Consider the following 25,179-nt stretch of genomic DNA (forward strand, 5'->3'; position numbering starts at 1 on the left):
CTTGACTCAGGTCGAGATGATAACAAGTGTAGAGATTTGGGTAACGATTTGAGGAGCATCTTCGTAGCCCCTACCGTGTGGATCACCGTTGGAGAGGAGGACGTTTGACCTCCTTCATCCTCTCCCACAGATCTGGAAGAATTCAAGGATATACGATTTCCATAGGTAATACAACTATCTCACACATGATTTTCAGTTTTGTAGGTTTTTGAGCACCAATCTTCACACGACGATGAACATATTTTGGAAATTTTGATAATTTTATTTTATGTTCTTCCGCTGTGCATGTGATGTCGCTCATAATTTTTTCTACATATTCTGTTATAAAGTTTATTAATTTATTATTAACCAAGTTCAATTACTATTCACTTATAACTCTACTTTTCATCTTAGTCCTAACTTAGCATTAGAGGAATCGATCGAGCACCTCACCTGATCTTTTTGCATGTTGGCTTCTCGACAAACACCTGAGCTATCTTATCAATTATTTTTAGACCCTTATACACGTGACCCAAGATCGAGTCAGGCTACTAGAGATGTCATCGATAATTGTTCCATCAAGATTTATATTCATAGAGTTGATAACATTGAAGCTCGTTCTTTATAATTTTGCTACGAGAAAAGCTCTCTTATATTTGGAATGACAAACTCCATTGAGACCATTTTTTTTAATCTACTATTGTTAGATGAAACCCTAATATAATCATGGATACTTAGTAAATTGCGTGACTTTCTTGATTTTTTTTGTTTGTTCCTAAAATGTGTCTATTGTTTTCATTTTTTTTCATATAGTACCTTTATTTTTTATAATCATATAAATGTTTTTGTCCTTTCTCATTCAGTGCCTTTGTTCTATTGTAAGGTCCCATAGTCTCTATCCCAACACGAGACCCATTGCCTTTGTACGAAATCGCCTTCCTTTCTTTGTCATTGCCTCCACCCCTTGCTCCCACTATGAGGCTTTACTTGTCGCCTTCACCTCTTACTCCCATGATGAGACTCACCTGTCCTTCCTCACTTGTTGCATTCGTCACATCGCTTTTGCCTCCTCTACCCCTTGATCCTATCGTGATGCCCTATCTTTTTTATGCAACGTTGCCCTTCCTTCCTTACCCACTACTAACATCACCTCTATCCCCTTGCTCCCAATGCCACCCATCACTCGCTATTAATACCACATTCGCCTATGCTCCAAGGGGTGTTTATGAAATAATAAAAATATAAATATTTTTTTAAAAAAAAACGAAAAAAAATACATTATAAGAAAAAACAAAAAAGGAAGACTTTTTTCAATAAATTTGCCTTGTAAATTTATATAGTTGATTCGAAAGCAAAATAATTCATCAACTATAGGAACAAATACATGTAGCTCAAGAGAATTCAATCTAAGGGCTAACTTGGGATCCAATAACATTATCGGATCGGGTTTATTAATTGATTCAGATCCGAAGTTGATCCGAAATGTCATGATTGGATCCTTGTTTCGGATCCATAAAACTATCGGGTGGTTCCTACACGTGATCGCGGTGTATCAGACCCCATAAAATCCCTACTCGCGAGCCGAGCCCTTTCTTGGAGTCGAAGCAGGTTTGCCTTTTCTCCCCCACTTGCCCGATTCGTTCTCCGTCTCTCCTCCTCGAAAGAGTTGTCTTTGGTGCAATCGAGGTATTGTATCAATCGTTTCTCCAACCTATTATGGTGGATCGTTCTCCTCTTATCTGTTGTCAGTAAGGGCTTTGTTTGGAGTACGATCATCCCCTTCAGTCTGTCCGTGGTTTAGGGTTTGTTGAGTTTAGATTCTCTCGTTTCTTGGTAACTTGATGACTCTGTTCAAACTTTGCGAATCTGATTGTCTTATGTTGTAAGACTCACAATATCTTTGATTTTAGTTTTTGGATTGGCATCGTTAAGATCATTCGGTTCTGGAATAAACTTTTGTTTCTTTAAATCTACATTATGCGGTGTATAAATACATTTTAGTGATTTTTAGCGTCCGTTGTACGAAATCTACATTCTTTTTGGCTTGTTAATGATGTCTTTGTAGGAGACTAAAGAAATTGAAATCTAGTAGTAGGAGACGTCCAACAAGTACATATGATTGCCAACAAATGCATGCTCACACCCACACACAACTTGCTTCACGAGTACGCTGTCTCTCTTGAAAATTACATTTATGTTCCTCTCCATCTTTATCCATTTTTATCCGGAAACTGATTTTGTGCTGTAATTATCCTTCGCATGGCTTCTTATAATTTGATATTGGTATGTGCATTATATCTGCTGAATGAAGGAGAGTTAAATATAATTTTCTCGAAAGCTAATCAACATCCTTTTGCTTTCAACTGCAAATAAATTTCTTAATATTTTTTATTTCCTATGCAACAGTATATGGCAGATTAATGGTATGGATTATAATACCCTAATCACCCATCAAGCACTCCAGCGCCGAAAAGAGAGAAAATAAAGAAAGAAAGAGAGTAGAAATGGATTACCCAAAATTGTAGATTCCTATATGTCACTCTGATTGTCTCTTTCTAGTAGCTTAGACTTAAGTATTATCGGTATGTAACTGGGCTTGTTGGTTGCATGCGATTAGGCTGAGGTTAATTGGGCAATGAAAACAGTATTAAGGTAACTTCCGTTAGGCCTATGCATGTAATCTCATATATTGCGGGTCAAGTTTAAGGTGATGATCCTCAATCTGATGAGTGGGGTATGACCAGTGGAGATATGGTCGATAAGGTGGTATGTGAACATTTGAGTTTATTTTCACACTGAATAGCTAATGAGATCCAGGTTGAGTTAGAGGTTTAAATTAGATTTTGTTAGTATAAGGTATAGGTTCCAGTGTTTCATGTATATTTGGAGTTTTTTTTATATTAATTTTGTGGGTCCATTCAGGTTCAGGTTTAGTTTTGCTTAGAGTTAGATTTAAGTTTGTATTAGATTGATGTAACTAATAAGTATGTGTTTTCTTAAGCCATAAGAGCTTAGCTTATCTTAGTTCTGCCTCATAGTTATTTGGTGATTCAGTTTGGCTGTTAATCCCTCTTTCCTTTTGTAGTCCTCTCTTTGTTACTGTGTCCATCCTCTTATCAAATCTCTTGCTAAAATAATTGTTAAAGATGAGAAATATCAAAGATGAAAATGGCTCGAGGAACAAGATGTGCTCTGATATGATCCAAGTATTCTAGAAAAGAGAAGAGGCTTCATTTTTATAGATGGTAGAAGGAGGATAGAAGTTGTGGATCTTATAAAGAAGAGGGACTCATTAGAATAATGAAAGGAATCACCGTTTTATTGGGCTTGTACAGTTCAGTCCATGTTGTCAAACAAAATTCATATAAGTTATATGCATATGTAAATTCTACTTGTCAAACATTTACTGAGTGATATCCCAGGATTACAAGAATATTTGTCATTCATGCATAGTTTATTTACTTCATTTGGCCATAATCTTTGGATCTGGCTTGCTCCTTGAACTTTACAACTATGTTTGTCTTCCAAACATCTTAAATTTCCTTCTTGGATTTGTTTCATTGCAAATGCTTGATAACCATTTGTCTATAAGCTTAAATTCTTATATAGTAGTGTTCTGATTCAAAATTTTCTTTTTTGGTTAGTCCAATTCTCTGAATTCCTGAAACATGTATAGGTGTTGGTAATCACCATCGTGCTAGTCTTCTAACACATCTGCAGATCCTAATCCTTTCATATATTTGCAAAAGGTGATAGACAAGATTTCATTTTGTGCTTCAATTCCCATTGTTATTTCTTTAGTCTGAAATTTTTTTATGAACATTTGGAGGACAGGCATAAATTCCCTAATTATATGTATTGTTTTCTTCTTATGCATAATGAAGGGTCTCCTTGTTATACTGTCATTCTATATCTATTTGCCTGATTCAGTTTGTGTATAATCTGTGTCATGGAGTAGTTATAAACCTATGCTCGTTTCCATAAATCAAAGTGATCAATTTGCTTATCTTGTGTTAGTAATTCTCAAGGATGTCTCGCCGCTACGATAGCCGGACAACAATTTTCTCTCCTGAAGGTCGTCTCTACCAAGTGGAGTATGCCATGGAGGCCATTGGCAATGCTGGGGCAGCCATCGGCATCCTAGCACGTGATGGTGTTATCCTTGTTGGTGAGAAGAAGGTCACCTCCAAACTCCTCCAGACATCTCGGTCAACTGAAAAGATGTACAAGATCGATGACCACCTCGCCTGCGCTGTTGCTGGCATCATGTCTGATGCAAACATCCTGATCAACACTGCCCGGGTCCAGGCCCAGCGCTACACCTTCGCCTACCAGGAACCTATGCCTATCGAGCAGCTGGTTCAATCGCTCTGTGACACTAAACAGGGCTACACCCAGTTCGGTGGTCTCCGTCCTTTTGGGGTCTCCTTCCTTTTTGCAGGATGGGACAAAAACTACGGATTCCAGCTGTACATGAGTGATCCTAGTGGTAATTACAGCGGTTGGAAGGCAGCGGCAATTGGTGCCAACCACCAGGCAGCACAATCGATGCTGAAGCAAGACTACAAGGATGATATCACAAGGGAGGAAGCAGTGCAACTGGCTCTAAAGGTGCTGAGCAAGACCATGGACAGCACAAGCCTTACATCCGAGAAGCTTGAACTGGCCGAGATTTTTCTTGAGCCTTCTGGGGATGTGAAGTATGAGGTCTGCAAGCCAGAGTTACTGGAGAAGTTGCTGGTGAAGCATGGGGTGACTCAAGCCACCACAGAGTCCACTTAAGTTTCGGGTCTCCTAAAGCATTTATGATGTGCTCTTGGATTGACGGCGCCCACTTTAAACAGTGTTTGGCTGGGGGGTTCAGAAATCGTGTGTGATGTTTGAACATTTCAATTTAGAACGAAAAATCTTATTTTGATGTATCAACTTTTCAGTTTAAAATTAATTGCTCCTTGGAAATTCATAGTGTGCTATGAAATCTGTTGCTCTGTTTTGTCAATTCCTACATTTTGTGATTCAAAATCCATTGCTATGTGAACCATGCATCGTCTTGTGTGATGTGCCGACAGCTTAGATCAAAAGTACGGAATGATTTAAGAGGCACATGACTTTTTCGTGATTGGAAAGATTTCTGTCACAAAGGACTGAAGTTGATTGCTTTAAACGATCAATCGTGAATGGCATGGCATTGGGATAAATTGTGAGAAACGTGGCATGTTGACGATACCAAACCTTTTGTTTTGGAGATCACAAACTTGTCAGCTTGTTGGAAATTTTGGTACTTCCACTATTATAATTCAACAACTATAAATATTTATTATAGGGAAGTATTTTGTTCGGACTTGGTATCTTCTTAAAACCCTCTAATCTACTTAAAAGAACACAATCATTATTATTGAACAGAATCCATTCTATTCAATTTTGTTTTCTAACTATATATTCGGATGGATGAAATGAAATTTTCTTATGATTTTCAATTTATGATGGGAAAGTGTTTATTTTTTTTAAATATTTTTATATATGATTTATGTGAAAATAATCTCATTAACACGATATCAAGACAAACTCATGAAAGCATCTTTTATCACATAAGCGTATCATAGATTATGATATTAAGATTTAAAATGATTTATTATATTATAAGTGTCATCGATGTTAAAGTTGGTATATGTTATTTATTCATGTGGCTATGGATAAAACTAACTAAACCTAACACTTTATGATATCGCTTTGCACTCTATTCAACATTCGAAGGATTCAAATTAGATCATATTGTATCTCTCTTGTCTTTGATCGGAGATTTACCTATAAAACAAACAAAGAAGGAGTGTTGGAGATTGATTGATAAATCCTTTATGATGCTAATGTCAGAGGGACATTGCATTATAACGTAAGTTTAAAAAGTTTAAAATAAAGAAAAATAGAGATATTCATATTAAAGTTTTTCCTATTTATCTTTTTTCATATATTCATCCCATTGTAATGGGAGGGTTTTCCTTTTATAAGAAAAAAAAAGAACCTCCATGATGGGTATCATAGAAGATATCCAAGTGAATAAAGAGGAGAAAGCTCTCGTGCCATAGATTGAGGACCCTTGATCTTGAGAATTTACATGATCTTTACATGTGATAGCAATAAGATTTCTCGTGATAACAACCACAACAACAGTCAAGATCTCCCATGATAACAACCTCAATAATAGTCAAGATCTCTCTAACTACATGATAAATATCATAAATCTGTTAAGGAAAATCCTCTTCTGTTGAGAAAAATTCTCCCTTCTAAACATGTATAAATATAAAGTATTATGTATTGTTTTGATCAATACAATCTTCTTCTTTCTATTTCATTTCTATCAACATGGACTATATATATATATATATATATAGTAATTTTGTGAAGAAAAATAAAAATGATGAGCCATTTAAAATGAGAAAACAGTGGGTGTAGGTGTGGATGCATCATCCCTGTAGTCACTGGATTTAGACATCATCTCTACGTGTTTGTATTCCAAACAGAAATGGCATCGACTGAAAACTTTCCCAGCCACCTTTGTTAATACCATTGTCTCATCAGAAGTTGCCTACGATCCCACCACTGCCTAATAAACAATCCTTATCACCACCTGATTACATCTCCAAACACAGGGACTCATCACAATCTATATCACACATCACATGGATGATGGATGCATGATCATTATAGAAGAAGATGAATCAACTCCCCTTAGCCTTTGTAATGCCAACCATCTCACCTATGGATTCTCGGTGGCAACCACACCTCGGTGCTCATACTACACGCAAATCTAGAAGCCGCAAACCATTCTTGGCTGTCAGTGGCCCTACGGAAACCACGATCCAAACTCGAGTTACATGGTGGATTCTGTGGAAGCATGCATGAAACATCCATCCCATGGACGTCCCATGCCGTTCATGACCACGAGAACTCCACCACCCCAACTTTGAGTTAACGCTGCTCGCAGTCAAAATTTGAGGTCTGCTGTCCTAACGAAGCCTCCTACGCCAACCAGTGCACGACCAACACATTTGCGATTGGAATTTGGTCTTACGTATGGCTGTAAAGTCTCTAATCAAAAGCTACACTTCGTGGAAAATGGGAGTCAACAAAGAGAGGAGTGATGTTGTTTTCTTTGGTTTCCCCACTACGGTAGTGCTGGTGGTTTCGCATGGCGTCCAAATCAGGGGGTGATCAATGGTGGGATTCCTCCTCCTCCTGCTGACCCAACGAGTGCCCTATATATATGAACGAGAACGCCATGCATGCAGTCACAAGAAAGGTTTGGGTTTTGGAGAGAGGAAGAAGATGATCTCCAAGTCGAGTCTGTACCATGTGGTTGAGGCCATGGCGCCGCTGTACGTGGCCATGGGCCTCGGCTACGCGTCCGTCCGGTTCCGGGCATTCACGCCGGAGCAGTGCGCGGGAATCAACCACTTCGTCGCCCTCTTCGCCATGCCGCTGCTCATCTTCCGCATGATCTCCTCCAACGACCCCTACGCCATGAACCTGCGCTTCATCGCCGCCGACACCATCCAGAAGGCGGCCATCCTCGCGGCGCTCGCCCTGTGGGCGCGCCTCAGCGCCCGGGGCTCGCTCGCCTGGGTCGTCACCCTCTTCTCCCTCGCCACCCTGCCCAACACCATCATCATGGGCGTGCCCATCCTCCGCGGCATGTACGGCTCCATGTCCGGAACCCTCATGGTCCAGATCGTCGTCCTCCAGTTCGCCTTCTGGTACGTCCTCGTCGTGTTCCTGTTCGAGTACATGGCCGCGCAGCGCGCCCTGGTCGCCAAGCAGCAGCAGGCCGCCGCCCCCGCCGCCGTCGTCCTGACCGTCCTCGATGGCGACCAGCAGATCAACGCGTCCGCAGTCGTGCCGGTCACCGAGGGAGATCGCGATGCAGACACGAACACTGAAGCGGCAATGCCGCCACCTCCAGCAGAAGCAGCGATGGCGGCGCCATCGGCGAAGCTCATTCTACTGATGGCCGCGAAGAAGATCCTAAAGATTCCGAGCATACACGCAAGCATGCTCGGCCTCGTGTGGTCTTTCATCGCATACAGGTCTCGAAACAAACACTTGCTGCTTTCGTCTCCTCCATATATAGCGGTAACTCTTACTACGTCTTCTGCAACATATGGCAGGGAAGGCATCAAGCTGCCAACCATCATCGACGACTCAGTGGCGATCATCTCTGTCTCGGCAACAGGGTTGGCCACGTTCAGCGTAGGTAAGCATTCACTAGCATAAGCAATAATGCTTACGGAAGACCGTCATCGACCTATATAAAAGAATGATGAATCCACCCACGTATACCTACCTGCAGGTACTTTCATGGCACAACAAAGCCGGTTCATTTCATGTGGCTATTCTGTTGCGAGCTTAGCCATGGCGATGAGGTTCCTGGTAGGACCTGCTGTCATGGCCGCTTCATCGCTCGCCGTAGGGCTGCATGGTGATCTCTTACATGTAGGGATTGTTCAGGTCAGTGATGTTCTTCTATAAGCAGTTCTATTTTCCTTTTACTGAAGATTAAGTTGAGGGTTCCAAACCTTATATTCTATAAATTTATACTTAGTATGATGATATTTATATATAATTTACCTTTGAGAAAATTTAGAAAAAAGAATTTTACAAGTTGTTTCCCTCTTCTTCTTTTTTTTCTTGGATTTAATGGTTATGCCAATAGAGGGGGGATGATCAGCTATTTCTTTCTTTTGACCTACATGTAGTCAGTCAATCCCACAAGAAAAAGAGAGGGAGGACTAAGCTATTAGTTTAATGCTTGGATTCTTAGTGGGATGCTTAATGAGTCTCTCGTCTAGTCTAACTTGGTGTGTTGGATTCAACATCGCAGGCTGCTCTTCCTCTGGCTGTAATATCATTTGTTTATGCAAAAGAATATAATGTGCATCCGGAGATCATGAGCACAGGGTATGGAAACTAACTTCATGATGTTGTATATTTGATAGATTACATGATCATCACTAATTAGTCAGTCTTTGATCGTATTGCAGGGTCATCGTTGGCACATTTGCATCTTTTCCCATCACAATCATCTATTACATATTACTAGGATTGTAGAAAGGTAAATACATAATATATAGATGAAACGAATGGCAGAATTCATATTGTAAAGAACGAAAGATTTGTCTAATTAGTTACCTTCATTGTTTGCAGGTGAGGGAGTTTTCTGGTAGAAAGACTAGAGCATGATGATGATCATCCCCCATTGATTGATTACACATGAAATGTTTCATGAAGAAGAAGAAGATTATTGTTTTTTTGTTTTTCTAAGAAGAAGATTTAGGGAAAAGAATTTTACAAAGGAAAGGAAATAATGGGTTATACAGATTATTGTTTGGTCATGAGAAAGAAATACTACACTTATCTGAATGAAAAAGGAATGTGTGATTGATTGTAACAAAAAAAAACCCACTGATGAACATCTAAGATAATAATACTAAACCGATTCATCACATAATAATAGGCATGAAGTAAATTTGATAGAAAGAGTTGACTTGTGACCGATATATCATCAACAACACCAAGAACAATTATAGCTGAATTTTGCGTGAAATTTAGTTGAAATCAAGCGATTTGATGATGATGATGATCCATGCTGGACCTAAAGAGATGTTGTGGGATGAATTAAATCAACAACACCAAGAACAATTATTGGTCTTCAGTGATCTGATCATAAATAAATAAATATTATTGGAGCAATGAATCTTCCATTACTATCTGCTGCCGCAACTCTATTTTATGAAGCAGCAGCTTTCTACTGTCCCCATCGCATGTCCAAATCAATCTTGTATCACCAGAAGTGGACTCTATGTATTATTGGTTTATGAAACCTTACGTGTCCAATGCTTCACATTAATAAACAAGACTAGTTGAATTAAAATCCAGAAAAAAAGTGCTTCTGAGTAATCTATAATCAGATCCACGTCCATTGTGTACATATATAATTTAAGCTTCCACCAATCCAAACACTAAAATCTTTCATGTATGTCATGATGGGTGCTTCATGTTAGGTATAGTCAGTAAAACGTTAATGAAAACTCTAATTTTATATTAATACCTTTTAGAAGCATTTATGATATAAAAAAATATATTAGACATATTTTAGGTATTACATATTCTATACATTTATTTAACTTATATATATTATATAACCACTTCTAAATATAATTACTATTAATACATTTTAAGTTAAATAAATGTATAGAATATGTAATACCTAAATATAATTAGTATTCATATGTATGCATATGAAAGAAAGAAAGAAGAAAAGAAATTGGTACTTGGGAGGGACATGTATCTATGTGATGTTAAAATTTTGTCCGTGCAATCATTATTATTGAGTCTGAGAGAATTATTCTATTCTCCTGTAATGTAAAAAAAAAGAATAAGAATCATTGTGTTCTCCATTACTGTACTTGTCTCTGGCAAGAAGAGTACAACAAAAAGAGCTATCGCATGTAATGTTGTTTATCTAATCATTAAGATTCTTCCTTTGGTTCATGGAAACAATGCTGATCACAACAGTCCCTTTGTCTTGGTGGTGGTGCAAACAACTCCGTATAGGATATGCAGATTTGCCCGACCAGAGTAATAAATCTATTATTGACTGCCCCTTTATGATTTCTTTTTTTTGTTTTCGGCATAAGGAGATTATGAAACATCAACAACAGGTCAGCAAACCTCACAGTAAATTGGAGTCATTGTGAATTGCTGCACAAGCGAAAGCAGTAAATCCAACTCTCTCTCTAATCAAGCACTTATGCAACACCATATTACAACATTGCTGTAGAGAAAGGGAGTCGCTACACGTATTTATTATGCCTTCACCTCTTTGGACACTCAGCAACACTTCATCACCACCACTCTATAGAGGGAGGCATCGATTCAACCACTCCATTACAGCAGCAAAAAACAAATGTGGATATTACTCTTTCTTTATGTCTCTCTCTCTCTCTTCTAAGCAAGAAGATTACTTATTCTGTACATATAAGATTTCCACTGAATTGGCCTGATAGATGCTACTCCATCATCATAAAATACAACATTTTTCTTACAAGCTGTTTGATTCATGTTTCGGATTCAGGAACATGGCTAGGACGGAGACAGAGATCAAAACCTTTTGATTCATGTTTCAGATGCTCCCAGCTGTTTGTTGAATTGACACGGCTTCAACGATCTCCAAGTTCTGCTCGGTCATCCCCATTTGGATCGATCTGGCAGTCCACCACCACCGGCACACAGCTTCCTTCCCAGTCGATCACCTCCACGCACTGGCCATTGCTGTCGCAGTGTACACCAGCAGGGCTGCACTTCTTGAGGAGGAGGGGGAAGCCGCCGCCCACTTCCGCGTCGATCTTCCCTCTGAGATCCGCCAGCAGGTCTCGCAGCCTGACCACCTCCGCCTCCAGCGCCGCCTGCCCCTGCAGCCGTCGCAGGAGTTGCTGATTCAGGAGGCGCAGCTTCTTGACTTCCTCCTCCAAGAAGGCGGCGTGGGCCTTCTTCTTCTCTCGGTACTTGCGCACCGCCTCCCTGTTCCCCAGCGGCCTGCGGCGGGACTTGTTCGGCTCCTCTTCGCCCGGCCCCTCCTCCTCGCCCGCCGAGAACACCTGGGTGTGGGTGTGGTAGCATGTGTGGGTGTGCGCGGCGGCGGCCGGGCCCGGGGGGTTGCATGTGTGGGTGTGGGTGCATGTGGTGGTCCTTCGCAAGAACTCGTCGAAGCTCTGGGTCATTTCGGGGCTCGGCAGGAGCAAGTGGCTCGAGAGGTCCACTTCCCCGTCATCCATGCTTGCTGCAACCAGACAATTCCCCGGCAACACTCCAATCCTATATATGAATCAGGGAAACACCGCTGCTGCAATCGGATCCGACTGAGATGATCAACTCAGGCCCGTCTATATGAATCCAAGAAGAACAGGCCCAGAAATCGAGCGAACAACAAAGATCGCACAGAACCCTAAATCAAGAAGACGACGATCCCCATTCCAGAAACACGAACGGAAAGACGGCACCTTTCATGCGAGATTGTAGTACCGACCCAAGGAGCCGAGGAAAAGCGACAAAATCCGACCACGGCGCAGAAATCCAAAAGCCAATATCAAGGGAAGGGAGACGACCTCCAAGCAGGCGCAGCTTTTCCACTCTATCCTTGAGTTCTTTTTTTCGGGGGGAGGGGTGGCGCAGGGAATCTGGTAAAGAAAGGGCGAGAAACAAAGTGGTTTGAGGTTTCGATTTGATGGGAGTAGAAAACGAAAAGCAATCGACGCCACGATTCCCTTTCACTGCTTCCTTCCGTGGTGCCCTCTTTCTCATCCCCGAGTCGACTGATTGCAATAAAAATGCAAGCTTTTATATGATCTACGATCCAACGTGAATCCACGGCCTTCTATTTTGACTTGTTCCTCTAATCCAAATAACATTTCTTTGAGAAGAAAACAAAATCTAACTGGTGTTGTCTGCGTCGATGGGTTTAATTGACGACAATCGGAGGAAGGCAGGAAATTACGACTGAGCCCCACGCGAGTTCGGCAATGGAGAAAATAGTGGAGGGTGGGATGGTGATTGTGATGCTTCGGCGGAGTATGTTAATGGTTGCAGGGAGCTCGTGGCAAACACGAGCTAGCTAGAGGTTGAAGGCGCCCCAAAAAGGAAGCAGTTTTGGTCTACTGGGAGGAGAAAAGGGAGACAGCAGGGAAGAGAGACCGAGACGGAGGTTGTCGGAGAAAACGATGCTCGGCAAACATGGTGGACTGGGAGGGTTGATGACCTGCAACGAAGGGATTGGATTCACTGAAACGTTCTCCCGTCTCGATGATCCTACGGTGGGCGAGTTGCTCTGGCGATGATGTTTTATGGTTTCGCACGAGGTGGTAATATTGGTAACTCTCGTGGGTAGGTGTTGTTTCCCACTAATACACCTGTCAAATATGACACCAAGTTGATCGAGAATGATGAAGATAAATCGATTAATATAAGTTATTATAAAAGTTTAATTGGATATTTAATATATTTGACATGCACTAGACTTATATATTATTTGGAGTTGGTTTAATAGGTAGATACATGGAAGTTACGAAGACATTTTATTTAAAAATTATTAAAAGAATTTTATGATATATTAAATGGATAATCAACTATGGCATATTCTATTTATTATCAAAAAGGTTGGAGCTCATTAGAAATAGTAACAGTGACCGAGCTAGAAGTTATGATGATCGGAAGAGTACAACCATATATGTATTTTATTTCGATGAAGCTACACTCATATGGTCTTTTAAAAAAAATCGTTACTATATCAATTTGTGAAGTAGAATATATAGCAACATTTTCTTGTGTTTGTCTTCCAATATGTCTAAGAAGACTAATCTAAGAACTTCATATACCGTAGGAGAAGTCAACCAAGATTTATGTTGGTAACAAATTAGTTATTGTCTTAGCCAAGAATTCGATTTACTATGAAAGATCGAAGTATGTTAATACAAGATTTCATTTTATAAGAGATAATATAAAAAATAAAAAAGTTATTTTATGTCAAGACGAGTGAATAAGTGATCGATATACTAAAAAAATATATAGGGGGGGGGGAGAAATGTTGGAATCAAACTTGTCAAGACACCGTGAATAAGTTCATTGTATCAAAAGGTGAAACACATTAAAAGCTTATAGAAAATAAATCAAATTAATTATTGGTTCTTAAAAGACTCTCTTTGAAAAGAGAGATTTATATTAAATGTAGTATATCTATGGGGATTATATAAATCCGTTGGGCCGTGAAATATAGAGTTTACTGAAACATAGAATATTTTGCCTTGACGTATTCTTTATTTGTGTGATAGTTCTTTCACTTTTCACTATATATATATATCAACCAACGTCATATTTCATGTTTGTCTTTTATTGGTGTTGGAGAACATGGAATCTCTATAGACTCTTTGTGGATCCGAAACCCTCTAAAAATTATGTCGAGGGTGCATCGCTTCTCTGATATTTAAGTTTGTATAGGAAATAATATGTTAGCCAAATGTCAAGTCTTGTTGAGTCGAATGTACAAAGAGCTTGTGATTTTTTTAGTGTGTTAAGCAACGCACCTTAAAGGGCCTTTTATAATATAGTTTTAGGACTGAAGATATGTATTAATATCGGGGTGATTATTCACTTCTCCCGATCCTAATGGAATCATGTTATGTCGAATCCAAGGAACGTGCAATAGCCTTTAAGAATCAAATCGTTGATGATACATCGTTTAGGTGCATTGACAACCATGATACTAAATCTTTAGAAGACATGAATCATCTCTATATATCTCTATATAGAACCTCCATCACAACTCTATATAAAGTCCCATCATCAGCAAGACACAACAACATCAACTCAAGAACAACAAGCCAACATGGCCAACAAAGTAATTGTCATAGCATGTTTGTTGCTGGTGCTCTTGGCAATGGCCTTTGGTGAGTCTATTTATTCTATCCGAGCATTGCATGCGTTTCTTTTCCTAGTGGGTTTTGAGACGTCATCGTTGCTTTCCTGCAGGTGTTCAAGACGCCATGGCTTCTCAAGTCCAAGCAAACACATGCAACTTTGACAAGGATTGCAACTGTGGAAACTGTATCGCGAGGTGCATTTTCCATCGATGTGTCTGTGGAAAATGCTAGTAACTTGTAGTGTCAAGTTGACTTCATCCGAAAACAATAAATTCGACTGCTCCTCGTACTTGTTGTTTGTGTAATTGGCAATAGCCTTGCATACATGAAGGAGATGCATATTAAATTGACTGCTCTGTTTGCCTCATGAACATACGTCACCTATATGTATCCTAAAACTAAATCTCATAATTAATACTTTTTAAGCCAAAATATAGTTGTTGGATTGGGATATTAATTCGGAGCTAACCAAGGTCTTTTTTTTTTCTTTCTATCTATGATTGTTGTTGATGAATGCTAAATCTCATTGACTAACGTTTGAGGAACCTATGTACAAAAGAGCTTGTGAGTTTTTTAGCGTGTTGAGGAACGTATCTGAGGGGGCCTTTTATAGTGTGGTTTCAGGATCGTTATCTCATGAATATACGCATTGATGTCAAGAATAGTTATGTACTTCTCTCGGTCCCAATGAAATCATCTTGTGTTGAATCCAGGAAATATATAACATTCGAGGGATGGTGTTATGTCTAACATACTGCCATGTCTAACATACGACATTGAATGTTGACGATATGATTTTATGAAAATGTTAGGAACATGAGGGGTAGTTATTGCTCATGAAGATACATCACTTATATATGTTCTAAAGTTAAATCTCATTATTAGTACTTGCTAAGTCAAAAGTAATTATCTGATTGTGATGAGCCAACCGAGATCATATTTTGTGTTGATTATTGTTGGAGAATATGGAATCTCTATAGATTTTTAGGGAATGAGATGTCAACTAAATATCAAGTCTTCTTAAGTCAAATATACGAAAAGCTTGTGATTTTTTTTTGACTTGATGAACATACTTGAGAGAGCCATTTATGATATGATTTAAAGACCATTATGCTCAAAGATACACGTTGATATCGGGGGGCAGTTATGCACTTCTCCGAGGTACATCGAATCCAGGAAACGTGCAACAGCCGTGATGTGATTGGTAACATTTAGCGGATGATGTCATCTCAATCATATAATATTAAAATGTCAAAACATGATATTGAAGTGTTAACTATGTAATGAATAGGTGTTGACTGTGACAAATAGGTGTCGTGTCATCATGAAGTGCACTATATATATATATATATATATATATATATATATATATATATATATATATATATATATATATATATATATATATATATATATATAAAGAGGGAGAATGCATCTCCTAGAATTGGAGGGGATCCCAAGTGGCACACAACGCATGCTGTTTACCACGAGCTAAAAAGTAGCTTTAGCTTTAAGAACTAATGCAAACGTGGGTGTATTTGAGAATATATTTGAAATGTGTATATTTCAAATGTAAATTAGTATTTGTTAAAAAAATTTCAAATCATATCTAATATGTCATTGATACCGCGAGTCGACACAGTTGATTCACTAAGGTGCAGGTTCATCCTCATGTCTCCTCTGATGTGGGAATGCTGATGTAGCAAACCAACTTAAGAGGTTTGTAAGGGAGGTGGTTCGTAGAGATCGATTTGGCCTGGGAGCGGTGAGGTCAGGTAAAGGAACTGAGATTTGCTTGGTTGCGAGGTTCTCTCTTGATTCTTGGGTCATCTTCGGGTAGTGGTGTTGTCTCTTGGCTGACAATGGTTCTATACACCAGGTCTGCATCAGGGGGTTTCCTGACCCCTTCGATGCTTAAGTTAGCGAAAGGTAGAAGGGGAGGAAGACAATACTTAGGGGTAGTTTTTCAAGGTACTCTTTGACTTTATCTAAAACTATAAGATTGCCAAAATGATTTAGTGAGAAATCAATATGATTTTTTATAAAGATAAAATTTTATTTATTTATGTTAAAAATTATTTATATTTATTTATATGATTATATTTTATTTATTATGTATTTGGGTAAAATAAAAAATTTCTATAAGATTAAATAAATATATTTATTTAAAAGAAAAATATATATACTTTTAAATGAATATTAAAAATATTAGAATGGTAAATTTGTCATTAAATTTAAAAGAATTTTGAAATATAATTTTACAAATAATACTCAATGCATATTTAAAATAAAATTTTCATCTATCATTAATCAAATATTCAAGACATTTCATATGTTCGTCAACTATATATTAAAAATATAAATACGTTTGATGCGGAGCGTCTCCATTGCATCCATTCCTCCGCACCTCTTTGTATGAGCAAGACGACGTTGCTGAAAGAAGCTCAAAGGTTTCATGCCGCCTTGCTTACATCTGGCTTCCGAAATCACGCCTACCGTTGCAACCTGCTGCTCCGCGCCTACGCTCGATGCGGCGCCCTGTCCCACGCCCGTTCCCTCCTACTCCAAATGCCCCTCCCCACCCTCGTCTCCTTCAACACCCTCCTCTCTGGCTTCGTCCGCTCCGGCCGCATCGACGACGCCATCGACCTATTCGACGCCATGCCGGCCACCGATGCTCACTCTTACAACACCGTCATCTGCGGTCTCGTCCGCATCCACCGCGTCCGGGAAGCCTTCGCTCGTTTCCTCCGCATGGCCCGCAGTCATGTCAGGCCCGACGACTTCACCTGCTCGACGATCGTCGCTTGCTGCGATCTGTCTGGGGGGCGACAGCTCCATGCGCTGATGGTGAAGGTCGCGTCGCTGACTTCAGACCCTTTTGCTGGCACCAATCTGCTGAGGATGTACGGGGACGCGGGTGAGATGTGTGACGCAAGGAAGGTGTTTGATGAAATGGGTCACCGGGACCTGACGTCGTGGAATGTATTGATAGATTGTTATTTTAAATCTGGGATGGGCGAATTATGCATCAAGATATTCGTGGAGATGGTCAGGGATCGAATTCGACTGGATGAGTTCACTTTAGCAACCGTTATGAACGAACTTGCAAGCTGCTCGTCGGTGAGCAAAGGCATGCAGGTGCATTCATTGGTCGTGAGAGCCGGGTTTATTATGGATCGTTTCTGTTGCAATGCTTTGTTGAATTTGTACTCGAAGGGAGGATTTGTTAGTTCGGCCATGAAATTGTTCGATGATATGACTGATCCAGATGTGGTTTCTTGGACCATCATGATTTCAGGTCTAGAGGTGGGTGGCCATATCAGTGATGCTTTTGAGGTTTTCAATTCGATGCGGATGGCTGAAGTGGAGCCTAACTCTTTCACTTTTGGTACTTTGATTGGTTGCTGTGCAAATGTTAATGCATTTGATATTGGAAAGCAATTTCATGCCCTTGTTCTTAAGAATGGGTTGGAACTTGATGTTGTTGTAGGGAGCACAATTGTGAATATGTACTCAAAATGTGGTGAGATAACTGATGCTCTGAGACTCTTCCAGAGCTTGCCTGAGAGGGATATCGTTTCCTGGAATGGTGTTATTTGTGGGCTTGCTCAGAACGGAGAAGCTACCACAGCCCTACAATTATTTGATGAGATGGTTCAATTACGCCTGAACGGCATAATGCCAAATCATGTCACTTTTGTCGGTGTCTTGACTGCATGCTCCAGAGCAGGGCTCATCCGCAAGGGTTGCAGCATCTTCAATGACATGGTTGATGTGTACTCATGTGAGCCCCAAGCTGAGCATTATGCTTGTATGGTCGACTTATTTGCACGCTCAGGATTACTGGAAGAAGCAGAGGTTATTATTCAATCCTTGTCGACTGAGCCTAACATTATACTCTGGGGAGCACTACTTGGAGCATGCAAAAGCCGTGGAAATCTTGTCATGGCAAAGCGCATTGTAAAACGACTTTATGTGTCTGAACCAATGAACTCATCCAATTATGTGCTTCTCGCGAATCTGTATGCTGCTAACAAAGAGTGGGATGATGTGTTCAAGGTTAGAAATAAGATCTCTACAATTGGAGTTCAAAAAGTAGCTGGGAGTAGTTGGGTTGAAATCAGGGGAAAAGTTTATTCTTTTACATCAGGTGATGCACATAATGCAGAGACCTAATCTCTGGTGTGCTGCAGATACTGTGGTTGGTAATGTTGGAGGGTGACGAAGTGGCTTAATTAGCACTCAATGGACTGTGGGTGATGCAACTATTCCCTTGAGGTTACTCCCACCATTCAATGCAGTTAACAGTAGGGCTCAATCCGCATTTGTTATGGTTGATGTTGTTGGCATTTGACAAGCTTATTTTCCTTGCTTCAAGTCACTAACATTTTCTGGTTAACAGAGCATCAGAACAAGTAATAGATATAAGTGTACTTCATACTGATATGTTCAAGTCTGCTATAGTTATACCCTCAATGTAGCAATATGACTTTGCTTGGTGCACCAAACTTCAAAGAACATGGATGGTCAGCAGGAGTTGGGGAGTGTGGAAATGGATATCGACTGAGGATTGTCATGAAAGGCAACAAGTGCAATAAGGGTATTGGAAACACAGTTACGGATGAAGTGCTGATGACTACTAGAGCAGCTCAGGAAAAGGTTTGCTGACAAACAGATGCATAGAGTCAGAACTGCTCTGATGGCAGATTTATGTACTCTGAATGACTTATGGAGCAGAAAAAAGAAAAATGCATCTGCAAAGGTCGTATCGATATTCTAATTCATTTGTTCTTCATAGCTACGTACATGGAGATTTTTGTATTGCAGTCTCTGGTAACCCTTCTGCCAAAACTAATTCTACGTGGTGGTATAAGACAATAGGAAGAACAAAAATGCAAGATTTTAGCGTTATGTTTTAGCCATTACATCTTGAACAACTCTTCACTAGTAAATCAATTGAATAATCAAATAGCAGCTGGAGCTTAGAGGAACCGATCTAGTTCGATTCATGTACAAAATTGGTTCAGGTCTAAAAATCTGAGTCAAAGAACATTTATTGTCTTTTTTTATGATTCATTTAGGGCATTTTGATCGAAACAAGAAATGGGGGGGTGCAATCTGGTACAAGTCCATCATTAGAGATTTGTTTTGATGAGTTGCCTTATTTATACCCTTTTCATCGTCATATCTCGTGCTTTCTGATTCTATGAATCAAATCTTTAGGTGCGTCTGATCACCAGGATATTGAATCTTCAGAAGATACCCATCATCCCATCTCTTTGTAGAATACCTCCATCGCTACTCTATAATCCTCGAGAGACAACATCACCTCAGGAACAAGCGAACATGGCCAACAAGGCTATCCTCACAGCATGTCTGTTGCTGATGCTCTTGGTGATAGCCTTCGGTGAGTCTCCATGGATTGCATACATTTCTCTTCTCCATGGATTGTTTCTGCCTAATGATTTAGTGGATTTTGACACGGCACTGTTGCTCTCCTTGCAGGTGTCCAATGCGCCATGGCTGCTCAAGTCCAAGAAGGCGCATGCATCGTTGCCAGCGACTGCAAATGTGATGAAAATTGCTACACCAATTGCCTTGGCGGTCATTGTTACTGTATCTGCTAGTATCTAATAATATCAACTTGTCTTCGTCTGCAACCAATAAACTCTGCTCCTCCTTGTACTTCTTCTTCTTATTGCACGTTTAATGTCCTACGGACTTTCCTAAACGAAGGAGATGGACCATTTAAATTGACTGCTTTTGTTGCATCATGTGATCTCGAGGCCTTCTCTCTCTCTCTCTCTCTCTCTCTCTCTCTCTCTCTCTTTTTTGTATTAATACTTGAAACCAAGAACAATTAGGACTCACAAAAATGTTAAAATTAAACTTATAAAGGCATCGACAAGGTTATTGTATCCATCAAAGGCCTATAGAATAATAAATCAAATTAACTATTTATTTTAACATTTGGTATTAGAACTCAATTTAAGCTATGACGTCTTTCTCAATCACTATCCAACTCCAAATCCTTAAATTGATAAAAGAAAGAAATTTATGATATATGTCTGGTCGAGGTCGTAGACATGATAGAATTTCTAAAAGATCTAAAATACAATATTATGTTTACAAAATATATACTACTACTCCTTTTGAATGTTACTATAATCATAATAATCAAGATGATAAGACAAACTTTGTTGAAAAAACAAAGAAGAATGAAAACTATGTTTTGCTAATGACTTATAATAATTTCAAAAAAGATACAATCGAATTGACTAATTAGTTAACTCAACCTCTGGCCATGCGCTACTTATCATTATGAACATCTTCTTGGGTTATAATTAGATTAGTATGATACCAGACGATAAAGAGCATTCTTAATTAATTATTGATTGACGGTTGTACTACTGTAAAGTCATATCCTTTCGACTCAAGAAAGTCAAAGTAATATACCAAAGGATAATTAATAAAATATGTGAGTCCCACCAATGTTAGGTGACCTTGATCTTGCTTCAAGAGATTTCACTCTCTGTTCAATAGCTAGATCCCAAGGATCCAATGCCCCAAATCACCCAAACAGTCAAGAATGGCATGGCTCAGACCAAAGAGAAGAAGATCAAGCTCATTAACTTCCTATGCCATATCTCAAAAGTCTTTGCATGGATGACAAGCAATGTGCCTGGGATTGACCAAGCCATAGCACAATAGAAGCTCATTCCTAGCATGTTCGATAGAAGCCTAGAAGATTTACGTTGGATCGACAAGCCATTATTAAGGAAGAAGCCAATAAGTTGTATGCTCATTTCATCCACAAGATCTATTATCCAAAGTAGCTTGCCAGTATAGCCTTTGTGAGAAAAAAGTAAAGGAAAATGATATATATGTATTGACTATACGGATCTAAACAAAGCAAGTTAAAAGATAGCTTTTTAGTGACTCAAATTGACTAACTAGTCGACTCGGCCTCTAGTCATGAGCTGCTCACCTTCATCAATGTCTTCTTGGGTTATAATTAGATTAGGATGGTACCGAGGACAAAGAACAGATTTCATTCATTACTGATCGAGGGTTGTACTACTATAAAGTAATATCCTTCAAACTCAAGAATATCAAAGCGACATATCAAAGAATAATCAATAAGACCTTAAATAGGAAGAAACATAGAGGTGTATGTCAATAATATGTTGGTCAAGAGTCGAGCATCTTATACCTACTTAACTAACATGGGAGAGGCCTTTGCACTCTCAAGAATTTTCAAATGCAATTGAACCCCTCAAATTTGCCTTTGATGATGGCTCGAGCAAATTCCTTAGATTTATAGTCCATCAAATTGGGATTGATACCACCCCCGACAAGGTGCAGGCCATTCTCAACATGAAGCCACCGACCTCTATAAAGGAGGTGCAATGATAACTTTCGATAAATTTTTCCATTAGCTTTCACATATATTTATTAAACTTAAACTCAATACGTACTCTAACCGCTTCTCTATCACATATGTCATGTATTAAAATTCTTCTAAAAATGAATGATGTGACTCTAGAAATATTTCATTTACTATCACAAGGATTTCTAGATTAATTATCAATGATGATACTTAAAGAATTATAATGTACACTTATTTTCTCAACAAAAAAAGAAATCATTCTCACGTCTCTCTCCCCTCAATTGCTATTACTATAAATAATATAGAAAAAAATTTAGTAGTTACTATCGTCAAAACACTAGGGTACTTTCTAGACATCGAAGAGCCCTTGATTGAAATCCCATTAGATTCGATCAGACCTCACCAAACATTCAAGATTGAATCTCTTGAAATGTACCTTTGACGTTGGCACAAGCAAATTCCTCGGATTTATGGTCCATCGAATCAAGATTGACGCCAACTTAGATAAAGTACAAGTCGTCCTCAATATGAAGTCGACCTCTAAAAATGAGGTGCAATGATAACTTCCGATATATTTTTCCATCAATTTTTATACAAAATCAGTAAACTTGAACTCACTAGGTGTTCTCGTGATAGTCTAGAAAACTCTAGCTGCTTCCTATCGTGTGTCATAAAGATAGTACTTTCTTGTGACCTAAAATAAAATATTTTAATCATTCCTCTAATTGGTGTACAGGACCCACCAATTCAACTAAATCGTAAAAGGCTCGAACTTTGTTTATAAAATATTAACGAAGAATTAATACGCATTGATTTGGATTTGGATTTGGATTTGCATGTCGTGGATATGGATGTTAACGGACAATCTTTGGTTATACATCATCTACACGCATTGACCACCGAGATACCACTACCTTCTCACTCCTAAGACTCAAAATCATTGGTGATACATCATGACCACCAAGATACTGCCTTCTTGGTCTAAGAATTAATTCTCTAGTGATGCATTATCTACATGTATTGACCAATAAGATACTACAATCTTCTCATCCTAAGAATCGGATCTTATGTATGCACCATCTCCATGCATTGTCCGTCATGATACTGTCTTCTCGTTCTAAAACTTAAAATCTTTGTGATGTGATACATCATCTTCTAATTCTAAAACTTAAAAATCTTCTATCGTACTTCATCTACCTTATATTTATATTTTTACCTTTTCCATGATCATGCCATTGGGGACTATGTCATTGGAAACTCGTACATTTTGATTCTATGAATCAAATCTTTAGGTGCGTCTGATCACCTAGGATACTAAATCTTTCAGAAGATATGCATCATCTCTATGTAGAACCGCCTTCACTATTAGATAAAGCCCCATAATCCTCGAGAGACAACATCACCTCAAGAACAAGCGAACATGGCCAACAAAGCTATTCTCACAGCATGTCTGTTGCTGGTGCTCTTCGCGATAGCCTTCAGTGAGTCTCTTTGTTCTTCTATCTAAGCATTGCATAAATTTCCATTCTCCATTGATTGTTTCTGCCTAATGATTTAGTGGATTTTGACATGGCACTGTTGCTTCCCTGCAGGTGTTGAATACGCCACGGTTGCCCAAGCCCAAGGACTATGCAGCGTCAACGGGGATTGCAACTCTTTCTGTGGGAAATGCATCCCCAAGTGCATTTCCGGTCAATGTTACTGTAGGTGCTAGTACCTAATCATATCGACTGTTCTTCCCCTGCATCCAATAAACTCGTCCATTACTCCTCCTCCTTTTCTTGCACATGTATTGTCCTACAGACTTGCATAAATGAAGGAGATGGACCATTAAGTTGACTTCTTTCGTTTCTTCGTGTGGATGTATCACTTAAATGTGTTCGAAAACTATATCTCATCAACTCTCAAGCGCTTTATCCATTGTTTCTTTTGCGTATTGGTAGTTGAAACCAAGTATTAAGTATATGTGGAGGAGAAGTATGTAAATTTTTGAACTTACGTTTACAATGCGTGATCCAAAGTGAAGACAACATGCATATCACTTCACCATTGTGTGCTTAGTTATATGCCTCTTGTCCACGCAGAGCATCCGTTTATTTCGTGTGTGTATACAGATATATATTATACTCTTCTTCTTCCTTTTCCTTTACATGGTCATGCCATTGGGACCCTGTAACCCGAAACAAAACACCAGAGTCCTTTCTAGGGTTAGTCAGTCGGTAGGAAGATGACGACCAAGGGAGATAAAGAGCCAGCTCACTTACTTCCACATTTAGTTCCACGCTCCAGAGGGCGCCCGAAGCACTTGCTGACGAGGACGACCTTCTTCATGCCGATGAACCTGTCCATCGGTTTCGTGGTGTGCTTGCAGACGCACGGGATATCCCCAACCGGATGGCTCTGCAGCACCGGAGAGCCTCCGACCCGAACGAACTGGTAGCACCGGTCCGCCAGCACCTTAAAGTCCCCTCCGCAGACCTTGGGAAAACGGAAGGCGTTGCAGAGCAGGGGACCATCGACGACGACGAAGGCCAAGAACACGGTCCAAATGATTCAAGTATATGTATAAAAAGGAACCCATCAACTCGAGAGAGGCTCTTGATATACTAACTAAGTCATACAACTGACACTATTATCTTCTCACTTTCATTAATTTAAGTATCGAAGGAGTCAATACTCAACAAACCCCGGATGTCAATGGTGAACGATGTATTCCGAAGAGGTTTTTATTAAATTGGACAAAATAAGTTACAAAAGCGGATGCCATCTCGAATGGGAGGTCATAAACTGGGAGCTAATAAAAATAAAAAGGAGGGTCACTAGGACCCAATTGCATCAAGTCGGAGGAGACAGAGCCGAAGGAGATGTTGGGCAATTGTCGAATGAAACATCTACAAGAGCATGCACTTTAGCGTCCTAAGGAAGCTCTGCACAAGGGTCCTTATTGACCTCGAGTTCAGGGTACCTCACCTTGAAGCGACCGGTGGCGATCTAGCATATGCAGCTTGGCTGGGGCACCAGAGGCCACATTGGAACCCCTCGGATTCCTTATAGGAGGCCACAACCCTCCTCTCTCGCTTAACGACTTGGTTTTTCTCCTCCTCCCAAGCCTCTTTCGCCTCCTCAATTGCTAGATGGGCAATCATCAACTCATCAGAGTTGATCGACAGTCGCTCCCTCAACTGGCTACCCTCCTCGACGACCTCACCAAATTGCTAGCAAGTATCTCTCAACTCATGACATTTGACTTCAACCCGCTCCTCGCCCTTCGCCACACTTTGTGGCCTCATCTTTAGTGGCTGCCGTCGTGTCCCGAGCCTCCTCCGCCCGTGCCTTAGCTTC

General features: G+C 39.7%; 4 protein-coding genes across 10 annotated transcripts; 3 read left to right on the plus strand and 1 right to left on the minus strand.

The window, feature by feature from the left end:
- Positions 1 to 1,490: 1,490 nt before the first annotated feature.
- LOC103980448 (proteasome subunit alpha type-4-like) lies at positions 1,491 to 4,942 on the plus strand. Of its 5 annotated transcripts, none has more exons than XM_009396874.3 (2): positions 1,491 to 1,587; positions 3,997 to 4,942. In XM_009396874.3, exon 2 carries the CDS (start codon positions 4,009 to 4,011, stop codon positions 4,759 to 4,761), a length of 753 nt encoding a protein of 250 aa, XP_009395149.2. In that variant the 5' UTR covers positions 1,491 to 1,587; positions 3,997 to 4,008; the 3' UTR covers positions 4,762 to 4,942. The 5 variants fall into 5 exon arrangements, with proteins under 5 accessions (XP_009395149.2, XP_009395147.2, XP_009395151.2 ...); XM_009396872.3 differs by having other exon boundaries at positions 1,513 to 1,665; XM_009396876.3 differs by having other exon boundaries at positions 1,551 to 1,587; positions 4,008 to 4,942.
- A 2,226-nt stretch (positions 4,943 to 7,168) lies between these two features.
- On the plus strand, positions 7,169 to 9,334 carry LOC135609342 (probable auxin efflux carrier component 1d). The gene is made up of 6 exons (XM_065102487.1): positions 7,169 to 8,060; positions 8,142 to 8,227; positions 8,324 to 8,481; positions 8,855 to 8,931; positions 9,015 to 9,085; positions 9,178 to 9,334. The coding sequence occupies exons 1-5, from the start codon at positions 7,192 to 7,194 to the stop codon at positions 9,079 to 9,081; spliced, it is 1,257 nt and encodes a 418-aa protein (XP_064958559.1). The 5' UTR covers positions 7,169 to 7,191; the 3' UTR covers positions 9,082 to 9,085; positions 9,178 to 9,334.
- Positions 9,335 to 10,752: 1,418 nt separating this feature from the next.
- Positions 10,753 to 12,422, minus strand: LOC135609343 (basic leucine zipper 23-like). Of its 2 annotated transcripts, none has more exons than XM_065102489.1 (2): positions 12,138 to 12,422; positions 10,753 to 11,872 (listed from the first exon to the last, which is right to left on the minus strand). In XM_065102489.1, exon 2 carries the CDS (start codon positions 11,805 to 11,807, stop codon positions 11,193 to 11,195), a length of 615 nt encoding a protein of 204 aa, XP_064958561.1. In that variant the 5' UTR covers positions 11,808 to 11,872; positions 12,138 to 12,422; the 3' UTR covers positions 10,753 to 11,192. The 2 variants fall into 2 exon arrangements, with proteins under 2 accessions (XP_064958561.1, XP_064958560.1); XM_065102488.1 differs by having other exon boundaries at positions 10,753 to 11,875; positions 12,138 to 12,421.
- Positions 12,423 to 16,839: 4,417 nt separating this feature from the next.
- LOC103980444 (pentatricopeptide repeat-containing protein At2g13600-like) lies at positions 16,840 to 20,204 on the plus strand. Of its 2 annotated transcripts, XM_065102492.1 has the most exons (3): positions 16,840 to 19,209; positions 19,671 to 19,854; positions 19,953 to 20,204. In XM_065102492.1, the coding sequence occupies exon 1, from the start codon at positions 16,860 to 16,862 to the stop codon at positions 18,621 to 18,623; it is 1,764 nt and encodes a 587-aa protein (XP_064958564.1). In that variant the 5' UTR covers positions 16,840 to 16,859; the 3' UTR covers positions 18,624 to 19,209; positions 19,671 to 19,854; positions 19,953 to 20,204. The 2 variants fall into 2 exon arrangements, with proteins under 2 accessions (XP_064958564.1, XP_064958563.1); XM_065102491.1 differs by having other exon boundaries at positions 16,840 to 19,854.
- Positions 20,205 to 25,179: the final 4,975 nt, after the last annotated feature.

The sequence above is a fragment of the Musa acuminata genome, chromosome BXJ2-4 (genome assembly GCF_036884655.1).
Source record: "Musa acuminata AAA Group cultivar baxijiao chromosome BXJ2-4, Cavendish_Baxijiao_AAA, whole genome shotgun sequence".
Taxonomy (NCBI): domain Eukaryota; kingdom Viridiplantae; phylum Streptophyta; class Magnoliopsida; order Zingiberales; family Musaceae; genus Musa; species Musa acuminata.